The sequence below is a fragment of the Barbus barbus genome (genome assembly GCF_936440315.1).
Source record: "Barbus barbus genome assembly, chromosome: 25".
Classification (NCBI taxonomy): Eukaryota; Metazoa; Chordata; class Actinopteri; order Cypriniformes; family Cyprinidae; genus Barbus; species Barbus barbus.
This window is the reverse complement of record NC_136753.1, coordinates 6707735-6734635: the sequence shown is the minus strand read 5'-3', so window position 1 is coordinate 6734635 and position 26901 is coordinate 6707735. Positions and strand designations below refer to the sequence as shown.

Sequence of the window (26901 nt, the reverse complement as noted above, 5' to 3'; positions counted from 1 at the left end):
GTGGTTCAAATTGAGACAATAGCTTCGTACAACAAAGTTTGATTTAAAAAATCTCATGCTCACGAAAAAAATTATGCTAAATCAGAAATATGCTAAAACTGTAATATTTTTGGCATTTTATTACAATTTAAAATGCCAGTTTTAGTATTTTAATGTGTAATTTATTCCTGTGATTGGCAAAGCTGCCATTACTCCAGTCTCCAGCCCATTAGAATGATTTCTGAAGGATCATGTGACACTGGTTTGGTGCTAAAGAAGCATTTCTTATTTAAAACAATTCTGCTGCTTAATTTTTTTTGGGGGGGAAACAGTGATCCGTTTCTTCTTGGGGTTTTTTGAACAGAAATTTTAAAAGAACAGCATTAATTTGAAATAGAAGTCTTTTGTAACAAGTTTTTAGTGTCAATTTTGATCAATTCAATGTCTGAATAGAATTAATTTATAAAAAAAAACCTCTACTGGACAACTGAAGCACATCACCAAACCAGTGTGAAAGGTGTTCTTGTGTTTACAATGTAGAATTGATCAAAAATAAACTATACTTGGACCTGGTTTCTGTAACTGATTACACAAGATGGTTAGTCTTTTTTACTTTACTAGGATCCCTATTAACACTGAAGTTTAAAGAATCCAAAACCTTAAATAATGGCCGTTTGTGATCTCTGACCTTACCATCTTGCAGTCCCCAGAGCGGACAGGAGGCATAGCCTCCCCGATACGATGAGCTATCAGCAGAAGTGGTTTCTAGAAAATAGAACCTGGCTGTATTTGAGTTGTTGACCACACAGGTGTGCATGCCTGTTTGTCTGCATCATGAATACTCCCATGGGCCTGTGCACTGTGTGTAGGGCGGCTGGCAGGTTAGGCAAATGCAGAACTGATATTTCTAATCATGTTCTGTTTGTTTTTTTGCAGGTTCACCATCAATGCTTCCATATGCCAGAAAATCTGACCGATGAATGAAGAAATCTGATCACTAGTGCCAGTCTGTTCAAATTAGTTTTTTTACATTCATAAATTATTTTAAATTGCCATCTTTTTTTGTTATGCTTTATCATTTTAGCTGAAACATTGTCACAATAACGTGTTTTGTTGTTGTTGTTTTTTTAAACCAGTGCTAGATGTTTTCACTTTTTGTATACAATTTTTGAAAGGTCTGTATGTTCACAGTTTATATTTTTTTACTTGTCCACAGTAAGCATTTATTAAGACATTTGCACTTGAATTAGTGATTTTGAATGGATGTCACTGCACATGGTTGGACATGTTTTGAAAAATGTTTTATATTCTTTTATGAACCGTATTTCTACGAAAATCAATAAATATTTTAGTCTAAATGGAGTTATCTGGTGTCTGTCATTTAAATAAAAAAACAGAATTCACCCAAAAATGAAGATTCTGGCATTTAGAATGTGGGGAAACTATTTCTCATTGACTGCAATAGTATTTGTTTTTTCTTTCTCAATTGGGACCAACAACTGTTTGGTTACCCGCATTCTTTAGAATATCTTTTATGTTCAGCTGAAGAAAGAAATTCGTACAGGTTAATGTGATCTCAAGATTACATTTCAAATTCAAATCGAAAGTGGAAAAAATGTAGTTGCTTTTTAACATTAGATCTTTGAACGGTATGCACCTTCAATATGCTGAATCGGTCAGTAACGGAGTAATATTTGTGCGTATTTTATATATCGTAACACTTTTTGAAGTGTCTTTTGCTTATTGAATTCATTGCTGGACAATAATGTATACCTCTTTAAGGCATGAAGTCTCTATTTAAAGTGAAATATTGGATAAATTAATGTTTTTGATACGTGATATATGTTTATGGAGGATGTTAGCTTTATGATGGTCCATGTGACTTCAAATTTTCCTCAAGTTGGAAACATGGGTTGCTTTTTGCCCATTTGGACATCTGGAAATAATCAGTGTTATGTTATATATATATATATATTTTATTTATATTTTTTTTTTTTTTTTTTTAAGGATACCCAACAAATAAATATACAGGTCCTTTTCAAAAAATTAGCATATTGTGATAAAGTTCATTATTTTCTGTAATGTACTGATAAACATTAGACTTTCATATATTTTAGATTCATTACAACACAACTGAAGTAGTTCAAGCCTTTTATTGTTTTAATATTGATGATTTTGGCATACAGCTCATGAAAACCCAAAATTCCTATCTCAAAAAATTAGCATATCATGAAAAGGTTCTCTAAACGAGCTATTAACCTAATCATCTGAATCAACTAATTAACTCTAAACACCTGCAAAAGATTCCTGAGGCTTTTAAAAACTCCCAGCCTGGTTCATTACTCAAAACCGCAATCATGGGTAAGACTGCCGACCTGACTGCTGTCCAGAAGGCCATCATTGACACCCTCAAGCAAGAGGGTAAGACACAGAAATAAATTTCTGAACGAATAGGCTGTTCCCAGAGTGCTGTATCAAGGCACCTCAGTGGGAAGTCTGTGGGAAGGAAAAAGTGTGGTAGAAAACGCAGCACAACGAGAAGAGGTGACCGGACCCTGAGGAAGATTGTGGAGAAGGACTGATTCCAGACCTTGGGGGACCTGCGGAAGCAGTGGACTGAGTCTGGAGTAGAAACATCCAGAGGCACCGTGTACAGGCGTGTGCAGGAAATGGGCTACAGGTGCCGCATTCCCCAGGTCAAGCCACTTTTGAACCAGAAACAGCGGCAGAAGCGCCTGACCTGGGCTACAGAGAAGCAGCACTGGACTTGCTCAGTGGTCCAAAGTACTTTTTTCGGATGAAAGCAAATTTTGCATGTCATTCGGAAATCAAGGTGCGAGAGTCTGGAGGAAGACTGGGGAGAGGGAAATGCCAAAATGCCTGAAGTCCAGTGTCAAGTACCCACAGTCAGTGATGCTGGTGTTGGTCCACTGTGTTTTATCAAGGGCAGGGTCAATGCAGCTAGCTATCAGGAGATTTTGGAGCACTTCATGCTTCCATCTGCTGAAAAGCTTTATGGAGATGAAGATTTCATTTTTCAGCACGACCTGGCACCTGCTCACAGTGCCAAAACCACTGGTAAATGGTTTACTGACCATGGTATTACTGTGCTCAATTGGCCTGCCAACTCTCCTGACCTGAACCCCATAGAGAATCTGTGGGATATTGTGAAGAGAAAGTTGAGAGACGCAAGACCCAACACTCTGGATGAGCTTAAGGCCGCTATCGAAGCATCCTGGGCCTCCATAACACCTCAGCAGTGCCACAGGCTGATTGCCTCCATGCCACGCCGCATTGAAGCAGTCATTTCTGCAAAAGGATTCCCGACCAAGTATTGAGTGCATAACTGAACATAATTATTTGAAGGTTGACCTTTTTTTTTTTTTTTTTTTTTTTTTTTTTTTTGTATTAAAAAAACGTTTCTTTTATTGGTCGGATGAAATATGCTAATTTTTTTGAGATAGGAATTTTGGGTTTTCATGAGCTGTATGCCAAAATCATCAATATTAAAACAATAAAAGGCTTGAACTACTTCAGTTGTGTTGTAATGAATCTAAAATATATGAAAGTCTAATGTTTATCAGTACATTACAGAAAATAATGAACTTTATCACAATATGCTAATTTTTTGAAAAGGACCTGTATATATGGCCGTCAAAAATTACGTTTGCATGAAACAAAGCAACGTCATCTTCGCATGCGCTGAAATAAATGCAATTCCCTTATGTATGTTGTGAATCGGACTGTAAAGTTCGGACTACGTTAAGTTATATAAAACATCTTTTCAGATTCTGGTATCGGTCTGGATTCATTCAAATGGAGAAAAACCATCGAGCTTGCTGCTGTAGTTCAGCTCAGGTTTCAGCGTTTAATATGGTTCATACCTCAATTTTCACGAGGCATTATAGCAAGTGAAGAACGGGGGCGCCCTGACTGTAAAACAGGCCCGGATAGCTCAGTCGGTAGAGCATCAGACTTTTAATCTGAGGGTCCAGGGTTCAAGTCCCTGTTCGGGCGGTACATTTTTCGTAAATTTTACTAACTAAAAATATGCATAGCAGCACAGTATATATGGTTTAATGAAATATAGTGGATTGATTTTCAACCCTGATATTCACGAATCATTAAAACATGAATATAAAATCATATAAATATAAAATCCTATCTAGTTCTTTAAAAAACTTTAAATATATATATTTAAATAAAACTACACAAGCTATTAAATACATTTTATTGATGAATTGAATCTGTACAAAATGTAAATATTCAACACAGTCTAGAAAACTGAAAACAAAAGACAATGGAAAATGCACAGCTGCAGTTGATAGATTAGTTAAGGTCAGAGAAGCATTATACAGGCCAATTATTACAAACACATACCAGTATAAAGGTCAAGGGTCATGCACAATTTGCACCTCGAACACTGTCTAAGCACAATGTTTGCGAGCAGTGCGAGATATGAGAAATGCTGTCAGTTTTTTATGCAGTGATGTACTATGAATGAAATCCAAAATCTTTGCAGTCGCACGCAAACTACATAAAGGTTTGTTTATTCCCTTTAGCAGTTATGGGTTTGAGGATGAAAGGAGCAGCAGTCTACAATCACGCAAGTGTCATGCACTTTCTGGGCAACTTCAGTGCCAAAAACAAGCCGGTCCTGAGATATCTGAAACATATCATGCTAGACACAACCCCCTCATTCTCACAAATCATGTTTTATTCACCTGAGCCACGGTAAATAAAATGAAAATCTAACTGAAAATATCCTGGGGTTTTATCCTATAGCTAGAAATATACAACTTCTTTTAAAACTGCATGCTAATACAAACAAGTCCGATTTGTCCACTGCCTTGGAGTCATCCTTTGGATCTGAAAAAATGATAAAGTGCATTCTCGTTTGATATTGTGCAAATAATACAAATAAAAAAAAAAAAGAGCATGCATCATTTTTACAGTGCCAGGCTTGAATGATCTTCAGTGGTTTTTCCCCCTCACAGAAATCTGGGATTGACAATAAAATCTAATTTGGCAAAGTTTAAAGTTCATAATGGCACATTGCATATTATAAATATTTCTTCCTCCTATCAAAATGATTCAAAGCAGCTCAAAGATTCGAAGCGCATATTTCCTACATCAACACCAACCTTTACTTTTTGACAAGAACAGAAATGTCAGGGTCAACTGAATGCAATCCTATTTAACCGTTTACTCAAAGGACTTCTGTCAACTGCTTATTCCAGTTTGCAAATAGACTTTCCAATTCACAATGAAATATTTTACAGAACCAGTTTTGCAACTTCTCTCAAGTGGATCAATGTGTGAGAACTATGAATAATTGAGTATTTTGATATTGTTGTTCATTGTATCATTCCCACAGAAGCTCAAACCATTACAATCTGGAAATTTGATACGATGCCACTCTGTGACATACAGTAATTAAACTCAGACTTATGTTTTGTCCAAGAGGAAATAAATATGACTTTTTTAATCAGTGTCCAAAAGTAAATGAATGCTGTGAGTCCCTCTTGAGTACTTCATCCACGATACTCCTGTTAAGTCACCTAAAAAAAGACGAGAACACAGAAATGAGTATTAGGAATCCAGCACATATGAATATTGCTTCATATTTACCGCTTTCCTGTTATACCTTATGGATGCGTGGTGGTAGCTCGTCCTCAGACCCCTCCTCGGGCACTGGGTCGTGATGTCTGCTCATTTGGATTTCTTCAGACCAGCCGCCCATAGGCATACGAGGCGTTCTGTGAGCTCGAAAGACTCCAGAAACAGGATCTGCAGGAGACAGTTTGTCACCCATGTAAAGACTACGCGGTGGCACTTTTCATTCTTAGATATTACTACAAACACTCGTTTATAGTACCCGAGGTTCCGCCATAGCGCCGCTGGCTGCCGCTCTGCTGTGCTGCCCCCTCCTGGTGTGAGGTGGTTGGGAAAGTGCTGGAACGGGGGAAGGTGCGGGCGGCTTCCATGTCCTCGTTGACACTCTCACTGCTCTCGTCACTCTCCTGTCTGTGCCAGGTGTGTCGAGACACCTCACCTCGCGACTGCTGCTTGTGCATCTACACACACATTAGATATAGTTACTAATATTGAGGTCCAGACTAAAGACTGACCTCTTTCAACACATCACTGGTTAAAAGGCTGATTTGGACCAGCTAATGAAGGAAAAGCAGCCAAGATGGCCAGCATTTGTGGGAAGTATGATGATCATGGCAGTCTCACACATTCTTGGATCAGTCCCATAGATGCACAATCACTGATTCCATAATTCTGTAATGAAGCTTTGCTTATATCAACGGTTCATGTGTTGCTTTACCTCATGCATGTAGAGGGCATGAATGCTCATCTCTGTGGAAGCGTATTCTGATAGGACCATACTGGTCAGCTGGCCTTCCCAGGCACTACTGCCAGAGCTGATGGTACGGGCATCAGTGCTGGATGAGGACGATCCAAGAGTTGAGGAGGAGAAAAAAGAACTAATGAATGACAAGAAATAGTTTGGCAGGGACATTTTAAAAGATGCAAAGACACATATATTACTTCAAAAGTTTGGAGTTGGTATGATTTTTATAGTTTTTTAAAAGAGGTCTCAATGAGGCTGCATTTATTTGATATAAAAAAATATAGTAAAAATAGTAATATTGTGAAATATGTTTAACAACTTATTCAATTTTAATATTTTTAATCTACCTTGTTTCTGTGATTTCACATGTTTTTGAAACAAATGTTTGTTATTTTTATTAATTTAACACACCTTGCTGAAGAAAAGTAATAATTTCTTTAAAGAAAATATTTCTGAGCCCAAACTTTTGAACAGCAGTGTAAGTTTTGTTACAATTGCTATTTTAAGAAATCATGTGATTCTAACAAGTTCATTTGACAGTCGTCTTAAGAAATCTATGAGATGTAAATGTTAACAGGTCTCATTTACTAACTGTACACAATTTGTGCATTTAGAAAGTGTTTTTTTAAACTTTGTTTTTAATGTTTAATGTTGATGAGCCCAGATTAATCACAATGAGAATGCCCAAAGCTACTCAATATAAGGAATTTCTGCACGACAAAAAGTAAATTCTAGTGTCGTGCTCAAAATCAATTAAAACGCAAAAACAAGAGCAAATCAATAAAATAAAGCTGAAAAATTATATAATTATTATAAAAATTTATGAAATTATATAAAAAAAAATAACAATACAATAATATGTTAAACTTGTATTCAGTCATTACCTTGAGCCTGTCATTGCTCTCCCAGCCACCACAGCTGAATGGTCAGGTCGTGGCAGTCTGGCAGATGGGTAGCTGCCCCGCAGGTGTAGACTAGTGCTGACAGGAGAGAGGGATCGGAGGGCGGATGCCCCCTCACTCACTCCAATGGACAAAGGATTGATGGAGCCCTCTCGACCCAGATGTAGCGAGGCCAGGGAAGGGGGTCCCATCAGGAGATTTGCAATAAGACTGTGAGGCTGAAATGAAACAACACCCAAAATCAGACATATTTTTAAAAAGAACTTAGTTCTCTTTATAATCATATTGTATCTAATCTTAAAAGCACGTTTTCTTCTTAGTTCACTTTTCATTAATATCTTTTAGGACCCAGTCTAATACATTAATATAATTATTCTAACTATTAATATTCCTATTATTGATCTTATTTGCCATTAGAAATATATCATTATATGTATTGATCTGGATGGATGGATGTTGGCAGTGCAGTCATTTGGATACCTCTGAATCAGACTGTAGTGAATGGGTTGAGGTAAATGCAGGATTCTCTGCTATGATTCCCTGCTGTCCTGCGGCGGCCTCGCGGTGCACCTTCTCTTTCAGAAGGCTGATGAAATGCGTGCTCTCCCGAGGGGGCTGCCAGTGTGGATTTGTGATCGCAAAGTGCATGAGTGACAGTTCAGTCTTCCCGTCTTCTGCCTGCTGATAGATGGAGGCCTCTGTTTTCCCAGCAGACATCCACTATAGTGAACCAAAAAAGGGCATCATGGTCAACAAATAAAGAGAGAATAATGAAAGTAATTTGGGGAAAAAAAGGTTTGTGCCCTTACCGCAGGATGACCATGCTGACGGACATCCATCTGTGCAAAAGAGCAAGTATCACCCACACCGACCACGTCCACAGTAAAGTTTCGGAAAAAATCTATGATCTCTAGAGATTTACGTCGCAAGCAAAAAATAAGAACGAAGGGAGTGATGACAGGACTCAACAGCTCCTCAAGAATAAAAACCTACAAGGACAGATATCAAAAGACAATCACCATGAAATTGTGTTTTAGAATGCATGTTATTCATTGTGTTGTGAACGGATCATCCATACATGTTTCATTAGTAAAAAAATTTGACCTCTTAATTTTTAATAAAAACACTGAAACTGCAGATGGTACTTGCGAATTCCCAAAAATATTTGCTCTATTAATATGACACATGTCATTACTGTCACCAAGATCCTGTCTTGGTTCTGTAATGCATAGTATGCTGTGTATCAAAAAATAAAATTAATTTGTGGTCCTTGATATTTTATTTTATTTTATTTAACTTTGAAATAATGAAAATGTATTTTTGGTTTTCCAACAATTCTCATTTTTATTTCAGTTAATGAAAATGTAATGTTAGTTTTCATTCACAATAATAATATATTTGTGTTTGTGTCCACAAGTATTTCTTAAGAGGTTGCATTACTTACAGCCTTGTACTGAAAGAGCTGCGCGAACTCGTCTCTGGTCTCATAACGGTGGGCATTACCCTGCCAATGATCAGGCATGTAATGGATGTATGCCAAGATCACTTTAAGCAGCTGTTCTGGGCAGAACACCATATGCTTGTCTGGGATAAAAGACCTAGGGCAAACAAGGATGAAAGAATGAGCACAAAATAGTTGGATGGACAACAAATATCCAAAGACTCAGTTCTAGTGATCTGTTTTATCTTGGTCACTCTTAACATGGTCACACCTGCAGACTGTGATGCAGATCCCAAGTAATGTAATACTGCTGAGCACGTGTTCGACAGCCAATACATCTTCATCATAAATGGTCAAAGCAATCAAAACTGCTAGTATGGAGCCAGCAAAGAACGCCACGTTCTTAGCCACCACCGTCAGTAATGGTGACATGAAGCAGTTCATATACTTCGAGGAGGCCTTGTAGCCCTTGCTGAGGCGTGACATCAGCTCATGGTCTAGTTCATTAAAGTGTCGGAGGTAAAAACGGCCATACAGGGACCAACATCGAGCACCCAAACTTCCCGGCTCACGCTTGATCACCCCAGTGTAGCTGAAAAAGGCGTACAGAATCTGCCAGATCAGGATAACTGGACACAAGAGAAGGTTGGCAATTCCAATCCACAAGATCCTTGAGCTCAGACGATCCGCCAGCTCCAAACGGTTCCCTCCACGTTTGTACTCTGGCTTCAGACTCCACTCGTTTTCAAAAAGAGATCCAGGGCCCCAGAAGAAAATCAACTCAAAGTTATACTTGAGACCACGAGTGTAAAAAACAGTATTGCCCAGCACAGGCAAGCGAAAGCGCACAGGTAGGAGTGACTTATTGACCATCGCGACCATGTAGTTTTTAAAACGCAGTATGCGGTGGTAGATGTCAAGCTCTGTCAGTTCTTTTTTGTGGATGCAAATCTGGTGCTCCTTCTGTATCTCAATAATCCTTGCCTGCACCTCCTGCCAGGTGAAATAAGGTAGGTCCGTCTGCAAAAGGGAAAGGGCTTATTGAACATTTAAAAATGTGAACTCAGTTGAATACTATAACTTCATTACGGCACCCTTGCTTAAGTTTAAATAGCTTACTGGCATCAACAACACATTAAGAACTAAGAAAAATAGAGCATGCTTTCCTCCACTGCTGACTCAAATGCCTGTCAGAACATAAATGTGCTACAATGAGTTAGCAGAAAAACTCACCATGGACATTTTTAGAGCGTTGATGTAAAACGATCTGATCTCCCAGTAGCAACAGATGTTGTAGATAAACTTGACGAGACGGTGGAGCCAAAAGACCCCTGATATGATAAGGATGAAGATGACCAAAACATTGTCACGGATCCTAAAACACATGTTAACAAAAGACAGTTTGTGTTATGATGGATCATATTGATAGTAAGGGGCAATAACATTAATCCCACATCATTAATGACATTTAATATATGAAATATACCGAGCACTGCACACATCCACTGGGAGAAATGCATCGGGGAGCGTAACCTTTGAGGAATCAGTGTGATTAACAAACTTGTTGGCAAAGAGGATGTCATAGTCCACACAGTTAGCCAGGAACACTGTGAATGCCACCACAAACACCAGTTGCCTGGAATAATGATGGGAAAAAGTGCATGACAGTTCATTAGGTTAAAGGAGTTTGATCACTGATCCACTACAGACACTAGTACTATTTGTACTACCATATTTAATGAAAGATACAGTAAATGAATTAATACTTACACGAGCTCAAATATTTCTCCCAGCAGCATACATGTAAATCCATTCTTCTGGTGTAGATTATAGACGTACTGAATGTTAAGACAAATAAGACTTTTGTTGACTGTAATCACTAAATTGATATCAGTCTACTTGATTTAATATTTACAAAATTGATTTAATCCATGATTAAGCAATAAATTGCAGTGCACAAAGGATATTCTCTGGAAGAAAATGTCCAGATTTTCAATGTGGTGCCATGGAGCTGAAATAAACAACCAAATTAATTAATATTATGATAAAATTACATGTAAAAATTGGCACACAAACTATGCTGCATGGTTTATTTGCTTAAAATTGTGGGATCTGCCTTAAATCTCACATTTGGATCCCTCTGGAACATGCACTAGCAGATTCTCTTCTCCGGGAGGGGAGTCGCTGTAGGACGCCTCCAGGCGCTGGTACTCTGTGTCGAAGTGGGCCATCCCGCTGTCAGCCCCCGAATCTCCTGTCACACACTATCCCTTCTGCTGCTTTTAGATTAAAACCAACACTTATTTCATTCTCAGAAAGCCACTGGGTGTGATACAAAACAAGATAAAATAACGTGGTTTCAATTATGTTTAAAGACATTTAAATATGTATAAGCATGACAAATTGTAGTTTTAAAAAAAATACCCTGCCCACAAAAACATGTCAGGATACTCCACTGGAGACCTCATTGCGCAACAACAGCAGGCCCACGCTCATAAGAAACGTGCACATGACTCACGTCTTAAAATAACATACTTACCCAACATTATATGTTTAAACCACTGCATTTTGTTGCCATTAAGTTAGCAGGTTTTTTTTTTTTAAGTGTTGGACCAGTTTGGCTGGCTTTGTCAAATGGCAATCTCTAAGAGACAATCAATGCTACCTTTAAGGAACGTGTCTGCATTTAAACATAACACTGTTTATTAGAAGATTAATAATTCTTACCTTGTACCTCCCGCCATTTCATTTATGAACCCAAAAGGACTACAGGAGCAAGTCTGCTCTTCCTAGATGAAACAGCAAAAACATAATGCTTAGTCAGTCCATTCCTGCAAAAGCCAAAAAAACAGGACACAGTGGAATTGGTTACTTCTGAAGTCGTCTGTGTTATCCGTACATGACCTTTAATACTTCAAATAACTAATGTTTGTTATTATCGCTGACATGAGGCACAGTTTTTATGTCAACAGAAGAAGCCTGAGGAAAATATGAGATGCGCGTCACATTGAGAAACATCTACCTATACAGCAACAAACAGTCGATTCGCTATTCAGAAAAAGGATTTCAATGAAATCTTACCTCATTCGAATATAAGGAGCAGTGATTTATGATTCGCACTATGTTATAAACGCCAAGCTCTGCTTCTGAAGCATTTTTGCTTTCGATTCTTGACGCACGATATAGAGGCCGCGTACACTGTGTGACACATTTGCTGTCCAATCAGAAGCAAGTTCTTGGTGTGAACGAGCCAATGGCATCAGGAGGCGGGTCTTCTGTTAGTAAATACAGCAGAAAACATTTATTCCAAAAGCATTCAGATAATGAATTGCCCAGAATACATTGAAAGTTTTAAATGTACCTTAATATTTAAACTACACAGTGAGTTAAATAGTACACAATGATTAATCATAGTTGGTTGTACGTCAAAGCTTACAGGACAGCAAATTTAAGCCCTTTAGATAATTTTTTGAATGCAAACAACAGAAATGACTAGGTTATTACATTTCAAGAGGACAAAACACTTGAATAAAGTATGTAGTTAGTGATTACAATTGCTTTTTTGTGGCAAAAATCTTCATATTTTGTTCATCTTACACTCAAGAGACACAAGTACAACGTAATAAATGGTATTCACTTTAAATCTAGATAGAAGTTTGACATCTCAAAATTGGGTCCATGGTTAAAATTAAAACAAATAATTTTAAAATGATTTGGCTTGTGATAAAAAAAAAAACATGCATTTCATATTAATTCAGACACATTAAATGGTTCAGAAGGGCCTATTGTGCAGTCCTAGTGTGAATGGGACATATGGGAGTCCTAATTAAACAACCGCTCAGTAAACTTTGAATGAAAGAAACATTGAATGGTCACTGGGCAACAGTTCACACTAGCTGGCTATACAATGGCTCCCCCTTGTGACTTGTTGTTGCATGAATTGACTGATGCAACCAAGTCTGCTTAAATTCATTATCCCCCAGTTTCACAGACAAGGCTTAAACCTAGTCCTAGACTAAAATGTAAATCTGAGTTGTTTCAACTGAAAGAAACTTGCACTGACTGCTCCTAAAACATGTTAGTGCCTTCGTTTTTTCTTAAGATGAACACCAGTAATGCTTTTTTCTAAGGCATGTTTATAAAAATGACTTAAATGTCCTAATTGACCTATGGCTTAATCCTGGTTTAGGCTAAATCCTTTCTATGAAACCGGGCCTATATGATTTTAGAAAGCAACAGACAATATTTAGATCATAGTACTGTCAAACTTGTTTGAAAATTAACTGTAGAATAAGTGCATGTTGAAATATTTGTTTAAATCTCAAATATGTTTAAATGACATGTGCAGCACAAAAGAAAACAATGAGTGTGAATAAAGAAAAATTTACACTGCAAAGGTGGCACAGAAGCACCTCTGAAGTAGCATTTGGGTGTCTTTACATAGACTGTTTAATGCTGCTCAGAGGTTGCATAAATATATTTCCACAGCAATCACAACTACCTGTATGCTTTGATAGGAGCTGAGGTGGGTCTGTGCAGGCATATGTTAATCTGGCTTTTATGTGCAATTGCACCTTTACACTGAAGTTTGAGCAGACACAGAGCAGCCTTAACTTGGCTCCAAGACAGCTTAATGTAGTCATTATTTTTTTAAAGATGGAGTAACAAGAAGGAGTATGCATTTATATTTCATGATGTATTCAAAAGGACAGAATACAATAAAACAATATTATTCCACTTCAGTGCAGCATAAATATACACTATGCTCACCATAGCCCATATTTCTCCCTCTCACACATAATCTTTCAGGTTAATTTGTTTGCATATTTAATGTAATTAAATGTGTCTGCCATATGGCCATAAAACTAGGAATGGAGAGGGTTATACAGGCACACAACATGCAGTGATGAAAAGGTGTCAATCAGGCTACTACTATTGACACACAATCCAACACAACCCAATCTTTTTTACACATATAGATGTGATTACCATTTTTCTCAAAATATTATGATGAGGACGACAGTGGAAGTACCACTGCAGCCCGTAGATCTATTGATTGTTTTAGAGGAAGGCTAGATTTGATCAGTTGTTCAACTAAATCCAGCCTTCATAATCATAATCAGTGTTGGGTAACTAGTTACATGTAACGGCATTACGTAATTTAATTGAAATGAATATAACTGTAATCTGTTACAGTTACTGAGAAAAAATGTGTAATTAAATTACAGGTACAGGAAAATGTTAATGATTACAAAGGGGTTATATCTGAATTTTTACACACACACACACACACACACACACACACACACACGCACACACACACACACAGTGTATTCTATTGCCCTACACCTAAACTTAGCCCTCACAGGAGACTTTTTGCATTTTTAAATTTTCAAAAAACTGTGTGATTTATAAGCTTGCTTACCCATTGGGACCTCAATTGAGGTCCCCACCGTGACATTCGATTTATTCAAATCACTTTGAAAACAACTCAGGGATTCTCATTGTAGCTACGTGTGGTTTTATTAAATGACAGATTAATTTACCTCAAATTCAACCTTAATTTGTTATTGCATGAAGACAATTGGATCAGTAAAATTGCATTACCTTAAGAAAAGTGCTGTAGTTTTGTTTGCAGCAGCACCAACATTTAACACACTGGATGAGAAACAGAATTTATGATTGTGGTTGTATTTTGGCATGATTGTTCCATGTTGACCTTTGTTCATGCATTAGTGATATTGAGGACTGATTCAGATGAAATTCTGTCGTACTGGGATTGACAGGAGGAAGGAAGGGAAACGGGGGTAAGTGGAGACCCCTCTTGCTCAGAGATGAAGTCATTCCTCTGGGGACCCTTAATTAAATTGAACTCATGCTGGCTGCTGGGAACCATATGCATCTATACACTCATACTCTTTCCTTCTGTATCACAACCACTAGAAGCATTGTGCAGTTTTTCAGTATTAAGAACAAACTAGAATGTATAGATCGATGTAGATATTTATTCATTTAAATATATCAATGCATTGTTTAATAACTTTCAGCCATAATATATCTTTGTGTTTTTATGTGGTATTATCATATTTCTATTACCATATAGAGAATCACACTGAATATTATAAGTAACTTGTTAGCTTAGCTGGTTAATTAGCATCAAAACAGAAAGAAAGAAAAAAAATTTTTGATTAATTTTAGCATTGTTGCTTTAAATATTTTCATGGCTAAATAAGGGTTAAATTTGTTTAGGGTTGGGAATTGTTATTGTAAGATTTCTGATCAGGCATTAAATAGAATAACTAAACATAAAGCATAAACAAAAGCGTAAAGTATGAAAGTATGCATAAACTATGAAAGCACGTCAAAAATAAGTGAAAGTATTTTAGTCTCAACTGATTCCTAAATTCCTAATTTTTTTGATTTTAGACAGTAAGTTTTCGGCTCATATTTGATGGCCAAAAAGGTTTTCAATATGCAAATGTATATTCATAAATACAGTAGCCTACATGACAAACAGAAATAAGGTGTTAATAACAAAAACAATGCCATTTCTTTTCCAAAACTGGGGTATCCAAAGCAATAAATTCAAGAATGTCCAACCAAAATTGAATGTATTTACAATACCAAAACAACTAGTTTTAACTTTTAGTCAAAAATAACAAAAAGATTCTTTCAAAAAAAGAGGAATTCATGTTTTCACCTTCATCAGGATCAAATTAATGGATCAGGTAAATGTTACAATGTCTTATTTGTTATAAGATATTTATCTTCATTCTTCTCTCTTAGGATGCTGTTACATCAATATTAAACACATTATTTAAATACTATGCACATTTTACTAAAAATGTACCTATACCTACTGATTCTTTTTGGCTGTTATTAGTCTTAACAGTTATTAGAAGTTAAAATGTAATTACAACTTAAACTCAGCCTACTAATATGGAATTGAAGAACTGAAGAAAAACACATTAATAGCAAATTAAAAATAAATGTTAGTAACATGAAAATAGGTACAGTACTAGTTAATCTGATGCAGAGTCTGGCCCTGCTCTCTGGTGCTGGTCGTGAAGAGGTTGAAACAACACATGTACCATTTCCTGTTGTCTGTGGAGAACAGTGTATGGATGTTTGTGAGGGAGAGATACTGTATGCGTTATATGTCACAGGGCTTTACTGTGTTCATATTAAGGATTGAAGAGGATCAAGGTGCATACATGAATTTATAGGACAAATATTCATTTCAGTATTGAGGGATAACAGAAGAGAGCGTATGCCAGCGGGCAAATTCCTCTTTTTGTAATAAATTTGAAAGATTGGATAATCTTGGATTTGGCATGGGAATGAAGTGAGGATAGCCGTATACTGAAGTGTGTGTTTTTGTCTTTCAGGGTGGTTTATTACAATTTGACAGGGCAAAGCAGCAACATCTTTAATGGCAGATCCTTAGTAATGTATTCTAACAGTCCAGCAAATACACAGATTAGAGGTTTGTTGCTGATTTTTTTCAAACTTGAATCACTCTCTCTCTGTGTTGGCCATAGTGCTTCATAAATGAATTAAATCATGAATCCACTCACTTTCTGTTCACAATCATCTTAAGTCCTGTGATGATACAAGGACTCTCAACTTGATTCCTTCCTCATAGCTCTCTGTAAACACAATAAACATATTCATTTTCCCAAGGATGTTCTTCCTGTGGACCAGTTTTAGTTTTAGATCACACACACATACACTTCAACACAAGCTAGAATTGAGGATATAACTTTTTATCTTTTATGCATGTGCAAGAAATACTTTGTATTGATGTTTTAGTGTAGAGTGTTATATATGAAGTTAATGAAAGGCATGGCAATGCATACCTTCTTGTAAATAAAAAAATACAATGGTTAAGTTTTAGGTAAAAAGAAACAAATCTAAAAGCATTGCAAGATTTAATTTACAAACTCACCATGGCGATCAATAAAAATGATTTCTGACATCATAAAATACACCCTCTCTGTCTATTGCAGAACCATTATACCTCCAGACACAACACCCAGCACTTAACTATAGCATTTACAGTCTCGTGGCTGTCTAGCTCAATAATGGCTATTGATTTATCCGAGATCAATGGTGAAGAAGTGCGCCAGCTTATTTCTCTAAAATGGCTACATTTCCATCAAAATATCAGAACTTTGCTTGTCAGTGGTGCTTATACTTTGGGTTATGGATATGAACAAAGCCCTAACCCCTTTTAAACATTTTTTTTTTTCTCAGGTGATCAGATCTGCTTTGCTGAATGAAATGCGTGTTCAATAGACTTGCATTGGAAAGACCCAAACCATGGGTCTAGACATCAGAAAATGACTTTGTTTTTTTTTTCTATTAATCTTTGTGTGTGTGTGTGTGTGTGTGTGTGTGTCTGTCTGTCTGTCTGTCTGCCTGTGTGTGTGTGTGTCTGTGTGTGTCTGTGGACATTTCTGTATCGAATGTTTATTTTTCAAATATTTCTCAAATCACGTTTTTAAACACAAATAATGTGCTTTTAGTTTCCTGGATATCTATTCCACTGTAAAAAGTGGTAATTTTCAGACTTGGCAGCTCTTTTTCGACTCTTTGATGCTTAAATGATAGCCGCCCACTCTTGTGTACTCTCATGTGGGAATGAATGTACATGAGATTGCTCTGACTAAGTCTATACCTGAATGTCTTTTTTTGACCATTGTCACAGGGAAATAAGCAGGCAACTGATGTTATAGGCAATTAAACAAAAACAAAGCTGCAGACTGCTTACATTTTCAAAACTTTGCCTCTTTTATTCCAAACTTTACACACAAATCCAAGAATTGCACACACAACATTCAAAATGCCTCACATCTCTTGCAAAATGAAGCACTACATTCAAAATATCACAAACACATTTCAAAGGCACACATTTGCAATCACGTTTGCCATAATATTACTTCCTGTTATATTTGTGTGTGTTATATAGACAATTGTGCGTTGTGCTTTGCAAAAAGTGTCAAAGGGCGAGAATTAGTGTATATGGTTTGCAGATTTGGTTCTTCTGTTTGAGTGTCATGTTTCAGAAATTGCGTGACAAGTAACAATTTTGTGTGCAAGCAGCTGACAAAAAACTATAAATTACTGAACAGAGCTGAGAGTGAGAGCGATAATGTAAGAGTGGAGTAAGATTTTAATCTGGTCCTATTAGACAAATAAAGGAAAATCCCATTAAACCAAGGCCACTGTTTATTCACTGAATCAGAGGGATTTATGGTGATGGCTATTGGCTTGTGCCTTTGATTGACACTAATCTGTTTGTTTCTCACCGAATGATAACAACAGTATCGACAAGTTTTTCTTTACTACTTTCTGATTCAGCACTAAAACGTAGGCTGCCGAGAGGAGAGGGCATTTTCAAGTGAGAAGGTTCAAGCCTGAATGGATTTTAAGAGAGCAGAAAAGATTGTGGCTGTTTAACTGATTCTCAACTCAATGCTGGTACCACTTGCTGAGTTGGGTCATTCAGATGAGTTATGCCTAACCCATGTGAACTCGATGGGGATGCAAAACTGAAACTAATTCTATAATCCATCCCTGCAGTGACTCAGATGGAACCTTGGCCAGTCTAACAGTAGAACAGAAAAGTGCATAAATCCTCCCTTCATCAAAAACCTTTCGTACCTGAAAACTGCCACCTGAAGTCAACATTACAGCCCTGTTACAAAAAAGGACTTATTTTATTGGCATAGAAACATGGTTGTTATGGTTAAATAACTTGTGAGTGTGCCCAAGATGCTGTGATGATTGTCTTTGTCTCTCAGTTTTCTCATGTCAAGCCTCAAATCTGTTTTTCCACTATGTTTAGGCAAAATTCTGAATTGAACAGTTGACTCCTCTTCCATTTAACAAGCTGGAATTTGAATTTAATTGGCCACACCTACAAGATGTTGAATTGGAATTTGAATCAGAAAAAAAGGATACTGTAATTTAAATAATTTAAATTAAAATAAATTAAATCATAAAACAGGGATTTATGCAACATTGTTTCTATTAAATGATATATACATGTAAATGGTCTTACTTATGTAATGTTTACATAAAGTAAAAACTAATTTCTATAGGTGTCATTTTGAAACACTGATTATTAAAATCGTCCAGTTTATGTGTAGGCTATATGTTTTATGTTTACAATTTAATTTTTAAAAGTCAACATAGGTTTTCTTTTAAATAAAAGATGTAAATGTTCTTACTTAAAGGAACACTTCACTATTTTTGAAAATAGGCTCATTTTCCAACTCCCCAAGAGTTAAACTATTGAGTTTTACCGTTTTCGAATCCATTCAGCCAATCTCCGGGTCTGGCGGTAGCACTTTTACCGTATTTTAGCATAGATTATTGAATCTGATTAGACCGTTAGCATCTTGCTCAAAAATGACCAAAGAGTTTCGATATTTTTCCTATTTAAAACTTGACTCTTCTGTAGTTACCTTGCTGGGGACTACTTTCAGGCGCTGCGTAATATCATTGTGCCTGCTGCACCCACGGTACATCAGCAAAGTTCCTTGATTATTACACTGGATTGAGATTATAGTTCCTAGCCATATCGGCCTAGAAGCTTTTAATTTTCCGTCAGTCTTAGTACACGATGTAACTACAGAGGAGTCAAGTTTTAAATAGGAAAAATATTGAAACTCTTTGGTCATTTTTGAGCAAGATGCTAACAGTCTAATCAGATTCAATGATCTATGCTAAGCTACGCTAAAAGTGCTACCGCCAGACCCGGAGATCGGCTGAATGGATTCGATAACGGTAAAACTCAACTGTTTAACTCTTGGGGAGTTGGAAAATGAGCCTAAAATTTCTATAGGTAGAATTCAAAACACTGATTATAAAAATCATCTAATGTAAATTAGATGTAAATGTAAAATTCAAATCTAAATTCTGTGTTAAATTTTCTACATTCAGTTTGAAAGTATGTGGAATTTAAAATAATTGTTAATTAAATAAAAAATGAGGCACAACCCTATAATCCCTGCAAATGTAATCTAGTCCTGTTGCACAAAACCAGTTCGGTAGAACATCTGTGATGGTCCAACCGCAGGGCTTGACATTTAGTGTATCACATTATTCTCGTCTGTCTATCCACTTACAGTGACATCACCCTGAGAGTCCGATTGATGTCGCATTAAAATGACATTTGATTCCGAAGTACACTTTTGGGATATGGCTCTCAGTTTTCTACTTTTCTGTGTCTCTTGCACATCTGAATTGAGCCTGGAGCACTTTCAATTGGATCTTGCTCCCCAGTTTGTGGCTTTATTGTTTTACTGTTTTAGTGGACTTTATGAGCATGCAACACATGCTTTTTGAAAGCAAAGCATCAGGTGAATGATTAAGAAGTGAAGCCTTTTCATGTCGAATTGAGTTGTCACAGTGGGAGAATGATGATAGTGGAGGGGGAACCATGTGGAACTGCCCCCAACACTTAAAAATAAAGCAGCCCCATTCAGCAGGATGGAACAAAAGAGACAAGCTTCCTCTGAACGTGAGGCTCTGTTACAGTGGTGTGACCCCAGCCCGTGTCACACAACGGGAGGCGAGGGATAAAAGGCTGGAGGAGACAAAGAGGCGACTGCAGTACGTGTGGTGTGCTGCAGGCTACACCGCTTACTAGGAGGCCACTAAAACCTCCAGGGCCTCCAGTGACAGGCATGGGGATACAATAGAGAGGCCAGGGAAGGGGAGGCTCAGACTTGGGTAGAGTAAGCTGCATCTGGGCTCTATAGTCTGACCGTCTGGGGCACAGACAAGTTTCTTGCCATCATATGAGTGGATAGTTTTGCCAAGCATAAATGGATGCTCATAAATATTATTGTTTTGTCAGAAAACTCTTATCAGTGTCAATACTAATGCCATCAGTTTGGAAGCCTGTTTTTCCTATAGAATAATAAAATAAAAAAATGTGGCTTTTTATCTTACATTTCTGACTTTATTTCTTTAGGGTTTAAAATGAGCATGGCTTTCAAATATAGTGATGTATGTGACCACAGGGATTTCACATTGTTGTCTTCTCAGCTTCTGTTTGTCAGATGATACAGGCATCAATCTTCAGTGTACATCTGACTCAAACACACATGCTACAATATATAGATCATACTTAGTACTTTTTTGTAGCCTACTGCTGATGAGGCATAGTTGCGTCATGAATATCATCTGAGACTTTTCTCATCTGACACCTTCTGGATCTGAAACTATTGATTTTTTTAGCCAGTCGAAGAGTTGCAAATTACATTTAGCTGGAGGCACTGAATTTTAGTAGTCTGATGACATCTTCAAATAGGGTAAGAAAAAAGAATTAAAGAGTATGTTCATTTGGACCAAAAGAAAAAAGATAGTCTGTGTATATATGTAATAGAACCCTATAATTAAAAACAAAATAAGCTGTTGAAAACCCCTGGCATAAATAGTACAGGAACAGTTAAGTTCTAGCACAAATGTCATAAGTCCTGGAAGAGGCAACCCAGTGCTCATCATAACACTGCTCAAATTATTTAGTATTTTACATCTGAGAATGACATGCAGTGCCACATTGCTCTAGGGAAGCTGTTCCTACAGTTAGTGTGCTATTAGGCGCTGAATGAAAAGTGTCAGTCAAATGGCTTGAGAACCTGCTCTTTGTGTCACTTAACTGATTTTCTTTTGTACAATGTTTCAAAAGCTTTTTTTTATTATTATTATAAAACTAATGATTACATTCACTTATCTATGTGCATGTGCATTTTAAAATAGTTGAAAATGTCATCTTGAACATTCTTATTTGTCACTGACACTAAACAATTTGATGGTTCTTCTTAGCTCACTGTCTGTTCTGTGTTGGTTACAGAATCCGGATTACAGTTGTTGTTTCTCAAGCTGTGAGAGATAAGAGTTTAACGATTTAATACATCCACCATCTGCTTTATTTAACTTTCATGAGAGAGTAACCAAACTGTCACTTTATGCAGTTTGAAGATGTTGCAAATATGAACTTGTTTTTCGGAGTAATAAGCCTGCAGACACTGCAACACCTTCTATAAATGTGTATTGATGAGTGAATCTGCTCTACTCCACCCACTGCATGAGTCTCACTTCAGATGTTCATGGCTCATGCAGAAATATGTCAGTAGTGCTACCATGGAAACCCATCTGAGGGCATCAGTGCCACATTCAGCACATGAGATTTCAGATCATTCAGATAATGGAAACTTGCTTTTGCAATGTATTTAAAGTATAACGCATTATTAGTCACTGTTTGATATTGTGTATCAATAACGTTCGCTTGACGCATCCCAACGCACTGATTATAAGATACTATTTGCTTTATTGTAGATTCAGAGTGTTGCTGAAATATATGTCATGTTTATTTCTGCGAATGCACATTTCTGTCATCTTACTACCGGTATGCACGGTAAAAAGGGTGAAAACTTGGGGGGCTGTCTTTGCGCGCGGTGCGCCGCCCAACCGGAGATGCGCGAACGGACGCTGGCTCATTCGCTCTGGTGCAGACACCGGAGTCAGCGAGGCATGTGTTTGGACACCGGCGTTTCGATTAAATAAAAAAAGACACTTACAGAAACCAAATACCTGAGCGTTTTCGTTTCCCACCGGCTGTTATTTGCCAACGGCGCGCCATCAGTTGTTTGAATTGCCATCTCACGCGGGATTGCAGCGCCCTGCTCTTCGTAAACATTCGTGAATGGAAAGCAGTTGCAGAACAGACATACATCTTCTCAAACGTTTCTCGAATCCTCTGCAGTTTTGCGATTGATTAGCTGGATCCTCTTGCAGCCTTTGAGGGAAGATGGAGACCTTCTTCGCAGAGGTGGGCTCATTTTCAAACGATGGAACGTGTCATTTCATCTGTTGTGCTTTATGTGCAATGCAAAAACAATAGATTGTGCGCTATATGTGTGAAATAATTCCCCAATAGTCTTAAGATGTAAAAACCGGTGGATAATTCTCATTGGCTGTTCCCCAGGATTTTGCATGTAATGCTGTATCTTCCTATAACGGTGCCATTCCGTTTACATACAGCCGGTTTACTGTTGATCATTTTAAAGTGCTTCATTAAAAGGAGCCAGTGCGTTATTTGACACGTTGACAGTAGTTTATGGTGATGTCGCGTGCATCGGTGTCTCGCGCTCGCCTGGGCTGTGGCGCGCGTGAGGGGGGAAGGGGCTCGCGCATTGAAGCAGAGGCAGGGTCTCTGATATGATGTTTCTGCAAGGGTGCTATGCAAGGTTTTACAAATGGTTTCATGCATCTACATTATGTGTTATGAATGAGATTAAATGTCTCTGATTCCAAAACCAGTGCCGTACTGTGTTGTGAAGGCTGTCAAGACATAACTGAGATGATTTCCAAATTCCATATTCAGAGCATTCACCTTGAGTGTGATAGGAACATATATGCAAGGGCTCATAATGAACCTTTCACCCAGAATGCATTGGTGGTTTTGTTTACATGATCTGTATTCTGCCAGACAGGCCTCACAGCAAGTTTTTCATCCATTTGTTTCGTTTTTATTTCTGCTTCTCTCGCTTATCTCTTTTATTTTATAGTACAATTAGATGCCCAAATCCTACTTGATTGGATGATTTGGTCATTGATCCTCTCTCTCTGTTAAGTGCACACACTCTTTGCAAACAAAAAAACACCTGCATTTGATCTAATACTGAATTATGGCATCCTCATTAAGCCATGTATCCTCTTAAGCACGTGCAATGTGTCTCAAATGGTTTTAAGCAGTCGGCATTTAATCTGTGTCAGAGTGGACAGCACCAACACAAGGCTTAGTGAGTAAATGACATTAATTGATGATGCAGATACTATGGATATTGTATTTATTCGATTGAAGAGCAAGAAATTGCGAAAGTAGGCTATGTGATGGCCCATAGGAACAACAAGAGAACCTGATCTTTGGATCCTTCACAGGCAGCTATCTGGAAGGGCCATTCATTTAATTTGTGGGGCATTTACAGTGAAATCTGTCTCTGTATATGGGTTCTAATTGCTGGTCTTTCCAGGTGGTTCAGATAACTAGGATGCTTGTGATACATCAGCTATAATCAGTATGACTAGATAGCTGGTTCTTGTCCATGAAAACTGGCTGCTAAATGGGAGTTGTTGGTGGAGGGCAGGTGGTTCCAAGCCAGTTTCTTGGTGTTTGCTTGTAATTGCTTGTAATGTATGGGTCAGAGGTTAAACTTTCCCCCAAAAGAGTTGTGTAATGCCTTTTAAATGGGGAAATAATATGTGTAAGATGCAGTGGAGCACATAAGTCCTATAAAAAATCAAGACTTGACCCTCCCACTAATATCCTTATCTCTGCCCAGCATCCAAATGTGTCATTGCCCAGCAGCGTCTCAGGAGCCCAGGGGTGTTTCTTGAGATTCTGAAAGCTCAGTGACCCTTTAAAGCACAACACTCATGCACAAACTGCTCTCGTTCCCATTGTATTCTCCCTCTTTCTTTCTGTCTCTCTTTTAGCACCCATTTCTCTGCTGTCTGCTCTGCGGTGACAGTTCAGGTTATCATTTTGGTGACTCAACGGTCCACACTTCCAGTCCCCACAGCAACATTGGAATAGCGGCATGTTACTGGGTCACCCCATGGTCCTAGTGCTGGGTATTAAATTTTAGAATCTCAAGCATGTGGTTCAGAATTAAACAGATTTCCGAAAAAAGGACTGACATTTTATAGAAAAACCAAAATGTTAATTAAGAGTTATTTTAAAAATATTAGGCTAATTATGTAGTGGACCCACTTACTTTTCTAGGCAATTTTCTAATGTAGGCCAGAGATTATATATAAGTATTAGTGCTGACCATATAATAGCTCTGTTCAAATGAGAATTGGATGTGAAGGCCTACATCTTTACAGGAGGTTCTGTTTTTATGCACCAGGTTTTAAAATCTCAGTTCAAAAAGCCTATCCTCAAACTCTATCTGAACTCATACAGAAAATTGTAAGTATTAATAAAGCATATCTAATTGGAGCATTGGAGCTTTTTTTTTTAAATGGTCTGGGATGCAACAGCTAAATGAACAGTCACATATTTTTTCCCAATCTGGCATCCTGTGGTCACAATCAGCCAATTTTGCAAACCCAACCTTGACCTTGATGGCACTCATTCTTGACCATGATGAAATTTAAACACTATGTGAAAGTAGCTATGTAAATCCTAAAATGATAAATGTAAAGGATATGCACACAACACTCAATACTGAAAAGAGTGTCTAATTAAGTGTGTGTGTGTGTGGGTGGGTGGGTGGTTTTATTTTATATAAAAGAAAAAGAGAAATCACTCGACTGCTTTAGTCGTTGATTAACTTTTGTAGCTGAATAAAGATTAATTTGTATAGTTTATGCACATACAATTTATAGTTTATGTGAAGATTGTTTTAAAATCACTTAATATTTCAGAGCCTTTAAATGTTAATAATAATGGCTTTCAATTATACAGTAATGCTGAATGGCTATAATAGGTCAAATTAAGGGAAAATGCATTTAATAGAGACACCAGTAGCAGTATTGGTATTAATGCTTCATTAATAACAGGCTACTTTGTAAAAAGATGCCATTAAAACATGTTTCTACATTAATTTGGAGGTTCAATGTGAAATTATGACAATATAAATATGCAATTAATCATGATTAATTACAGAGAAATGTGTGATTACTTTATTGAATCGATTGACAGACAGCACTAATGTTAACCTTTTATATATTTAAAATTTCAATTTAATTTCTAATATTATAGGCCCTCCCAGAAAGAGGTCAGGATGGCCCTCTCCCCCTTGGCCCCCTTCAAATTTTCAGTTCGATTATCCGGCCCTCAAATGAGGCTAATCTGCTCTAATCTGTTTTGTGTGCGGAAAAAAAAACTATGCACCACATACGCACTGCAAACTGAGTATGTGTGAAACAGGCATAACACGATGGACTGCTCCATTTGCCGAAAGCATACAAAGGACAAGAATCTCAACGTTTTTCGGACAAAAAAAAGATAAATCAATAAATCTGTTTGTTTGTTTTTTCTTGTAAGTAAAGTAAAGGACAAATTAAAAATATTGTAAATACGTTTAGTCATTGTAGTAGTAATAACTGCAAAAATAGTTTCATGGCCGGTAAAAAAAATTTTTGGTCGGTAAATTTGATCAAGTCACCGGCCATTGGTAGGTGTGGCAAAAAGTTTTAATTTAGTTTTAAAATTTACATTTTCATTTAATCTTAATTTTGTTGTATTTATAATATACACTAATTTTATGTTGATTTACACACACACACACAAACACACATACACACCTCTTCATCTCTGAGCCAGAGCTGTGGAAACTGGAATCTAGACGTTTGAAGAGGCCAGTAATGCATTTTTATTTGAATTTAGATTGTCTTTGACATCCAACACCTAATAATCTAGTTTTTTTTAATAACACTGTTGGTGGATTAATAATAATATGTATTCTTGTGATGTTCTTGGTGGTTTTAGTTTTTGGTGGATAAAGATGTGAGAAATGTTATGTGATTTGTTGACAGGTGGCAGGAGCTTCAGCAGGTGTGCAGCTGTTTCACAGAGCAGAAACTAAAGTTCATTTGTGTCAGATAATACATATATCATCTTATATTACATGCATCCCAGGTCAGGGCAGAATTCATCTTAGCATCCTTTCCTCCTCATGGTGACATGAATTGTGTGTCCTCTCACGTTCTCTGTGGTTCTGTGTCACTGCATGGTTCTGCGAAAATCAGCCACTGGAGATGTGTGACCTATATTTCCTCAGCAGCTTTATTTGAAACGAGTGCCTTGATTCGTTCCAGTGTGAATCGCTCTCTTTTCCCTTTCTCTGTATATCAGTCCCTCTTCAACATTGCTGTCTCACTCCTCTCTTTTGATTAATCAATTTCCGCAATGCACTAGTTTCACAGGTTGTTTGAAGTACTGGGCTTTAACATTGACTTTCTTCTTTAAATGATCTTTTTATCACATGCTGTAGGCCTTTAGAAAAGATTGGTACCATCAGCTTCTATTCCCCTTTTCTCTTAGAGATATTCTGTCTCTTTTGATTTTTTTTTTCCTTGCACTTGTTTGGTTGCTGTTGAATAGTCTAAATGTGGTGTGATTGTTGTACTGTGTGTATCACAGTTACATTAGCTGTGTATGTGTGTGTTTACTGCCTCTTAACCTGGAAAGT

General features: G+C 37.3%; 3 protein-coding genes across 4 annotated transcripts in view; 2 read left to right on the top strand and 1 right to left on the bottom strand.

Annotated features, from left to right (window-relative positions):
• LOC306845469 (pericentrin-like) overlaps positions 1–1340 on the top strand; it is a 40116-nt gene extending 38776 nt beyond the window's left edge. Inside the window, exon 54 of the mRNA XM_079378302.1 lies at positions 916–1340. Within this exon, the coding sequence (XP_079234428.1) occupies positions 916–959 (44 nt within the window). The 3' untranslated portion in view covers positions 960–1340. The remainder of the gene's footprint in view (positions 1–915) is intronic.
• Positions 1341–4191: 2851 nt separating this feature from the next.
• On the bottom strand, positions 4192–11878 carry LOC306845075 (autophagy-related protein 9A-like). 2 transcript variants are annotated; one of them, XM_079377634.1, is made up of 16 exons: positions 11765–11878; positions 11411–11472; positions 10812–10962; positions 10651–10694; positions 10454–10518; positions 10170–10319; positions 9917–10058; positions 8955–9703; positions 8687–8840; positions 8052–8231; positions 7723–7962; positions 7225–7460; positions 6314–6431; positions 5858–6056; positions 5627–5769; positions 4192–5540 (listed from the first exon to the last, which is right to left on the bottom strand). In XM_079377634.1, exons 3-16 carry the CDS (start codon positions 10912–10914, stop codon positions 5532–5534), a joined length of 2532 nt encoding a protein of 843 aa, XP_079233760.1. In that variant the 5' UTR covers positions 10915–10962; positions 11411–11472; positions 11765–11878; the 3' UTR covers positions 4192–5531. The 2 variants fall into 2 exon arrangements, with proteins under 2 accessions (XP_079233760.1, XP_079233761.1); XM_079377635.1 differs by having other exon boundaries at positions 11411–11514; positions 11765–11876.
• A 10630-nt stretch (positions 11879–22508) lies between these two features.
• LOC306844557 (unconventional myosin-X-like) overlaps positions 22509–26901 on the top strand; it is a gene marked incomplete at its 5' end in the record, with an annotated part of 53461 nt that continues 49068 nt past the window's right edge. The window contains one exon of the mRNA XM_079376780.1: positions 22509–22529. Within this exon, the coding sequence (XP_079232906.1) occupies positions 22509–22529 (21 nt within the window). The remainder of the gene's footprint in view (positions 22530–26901) is intronic.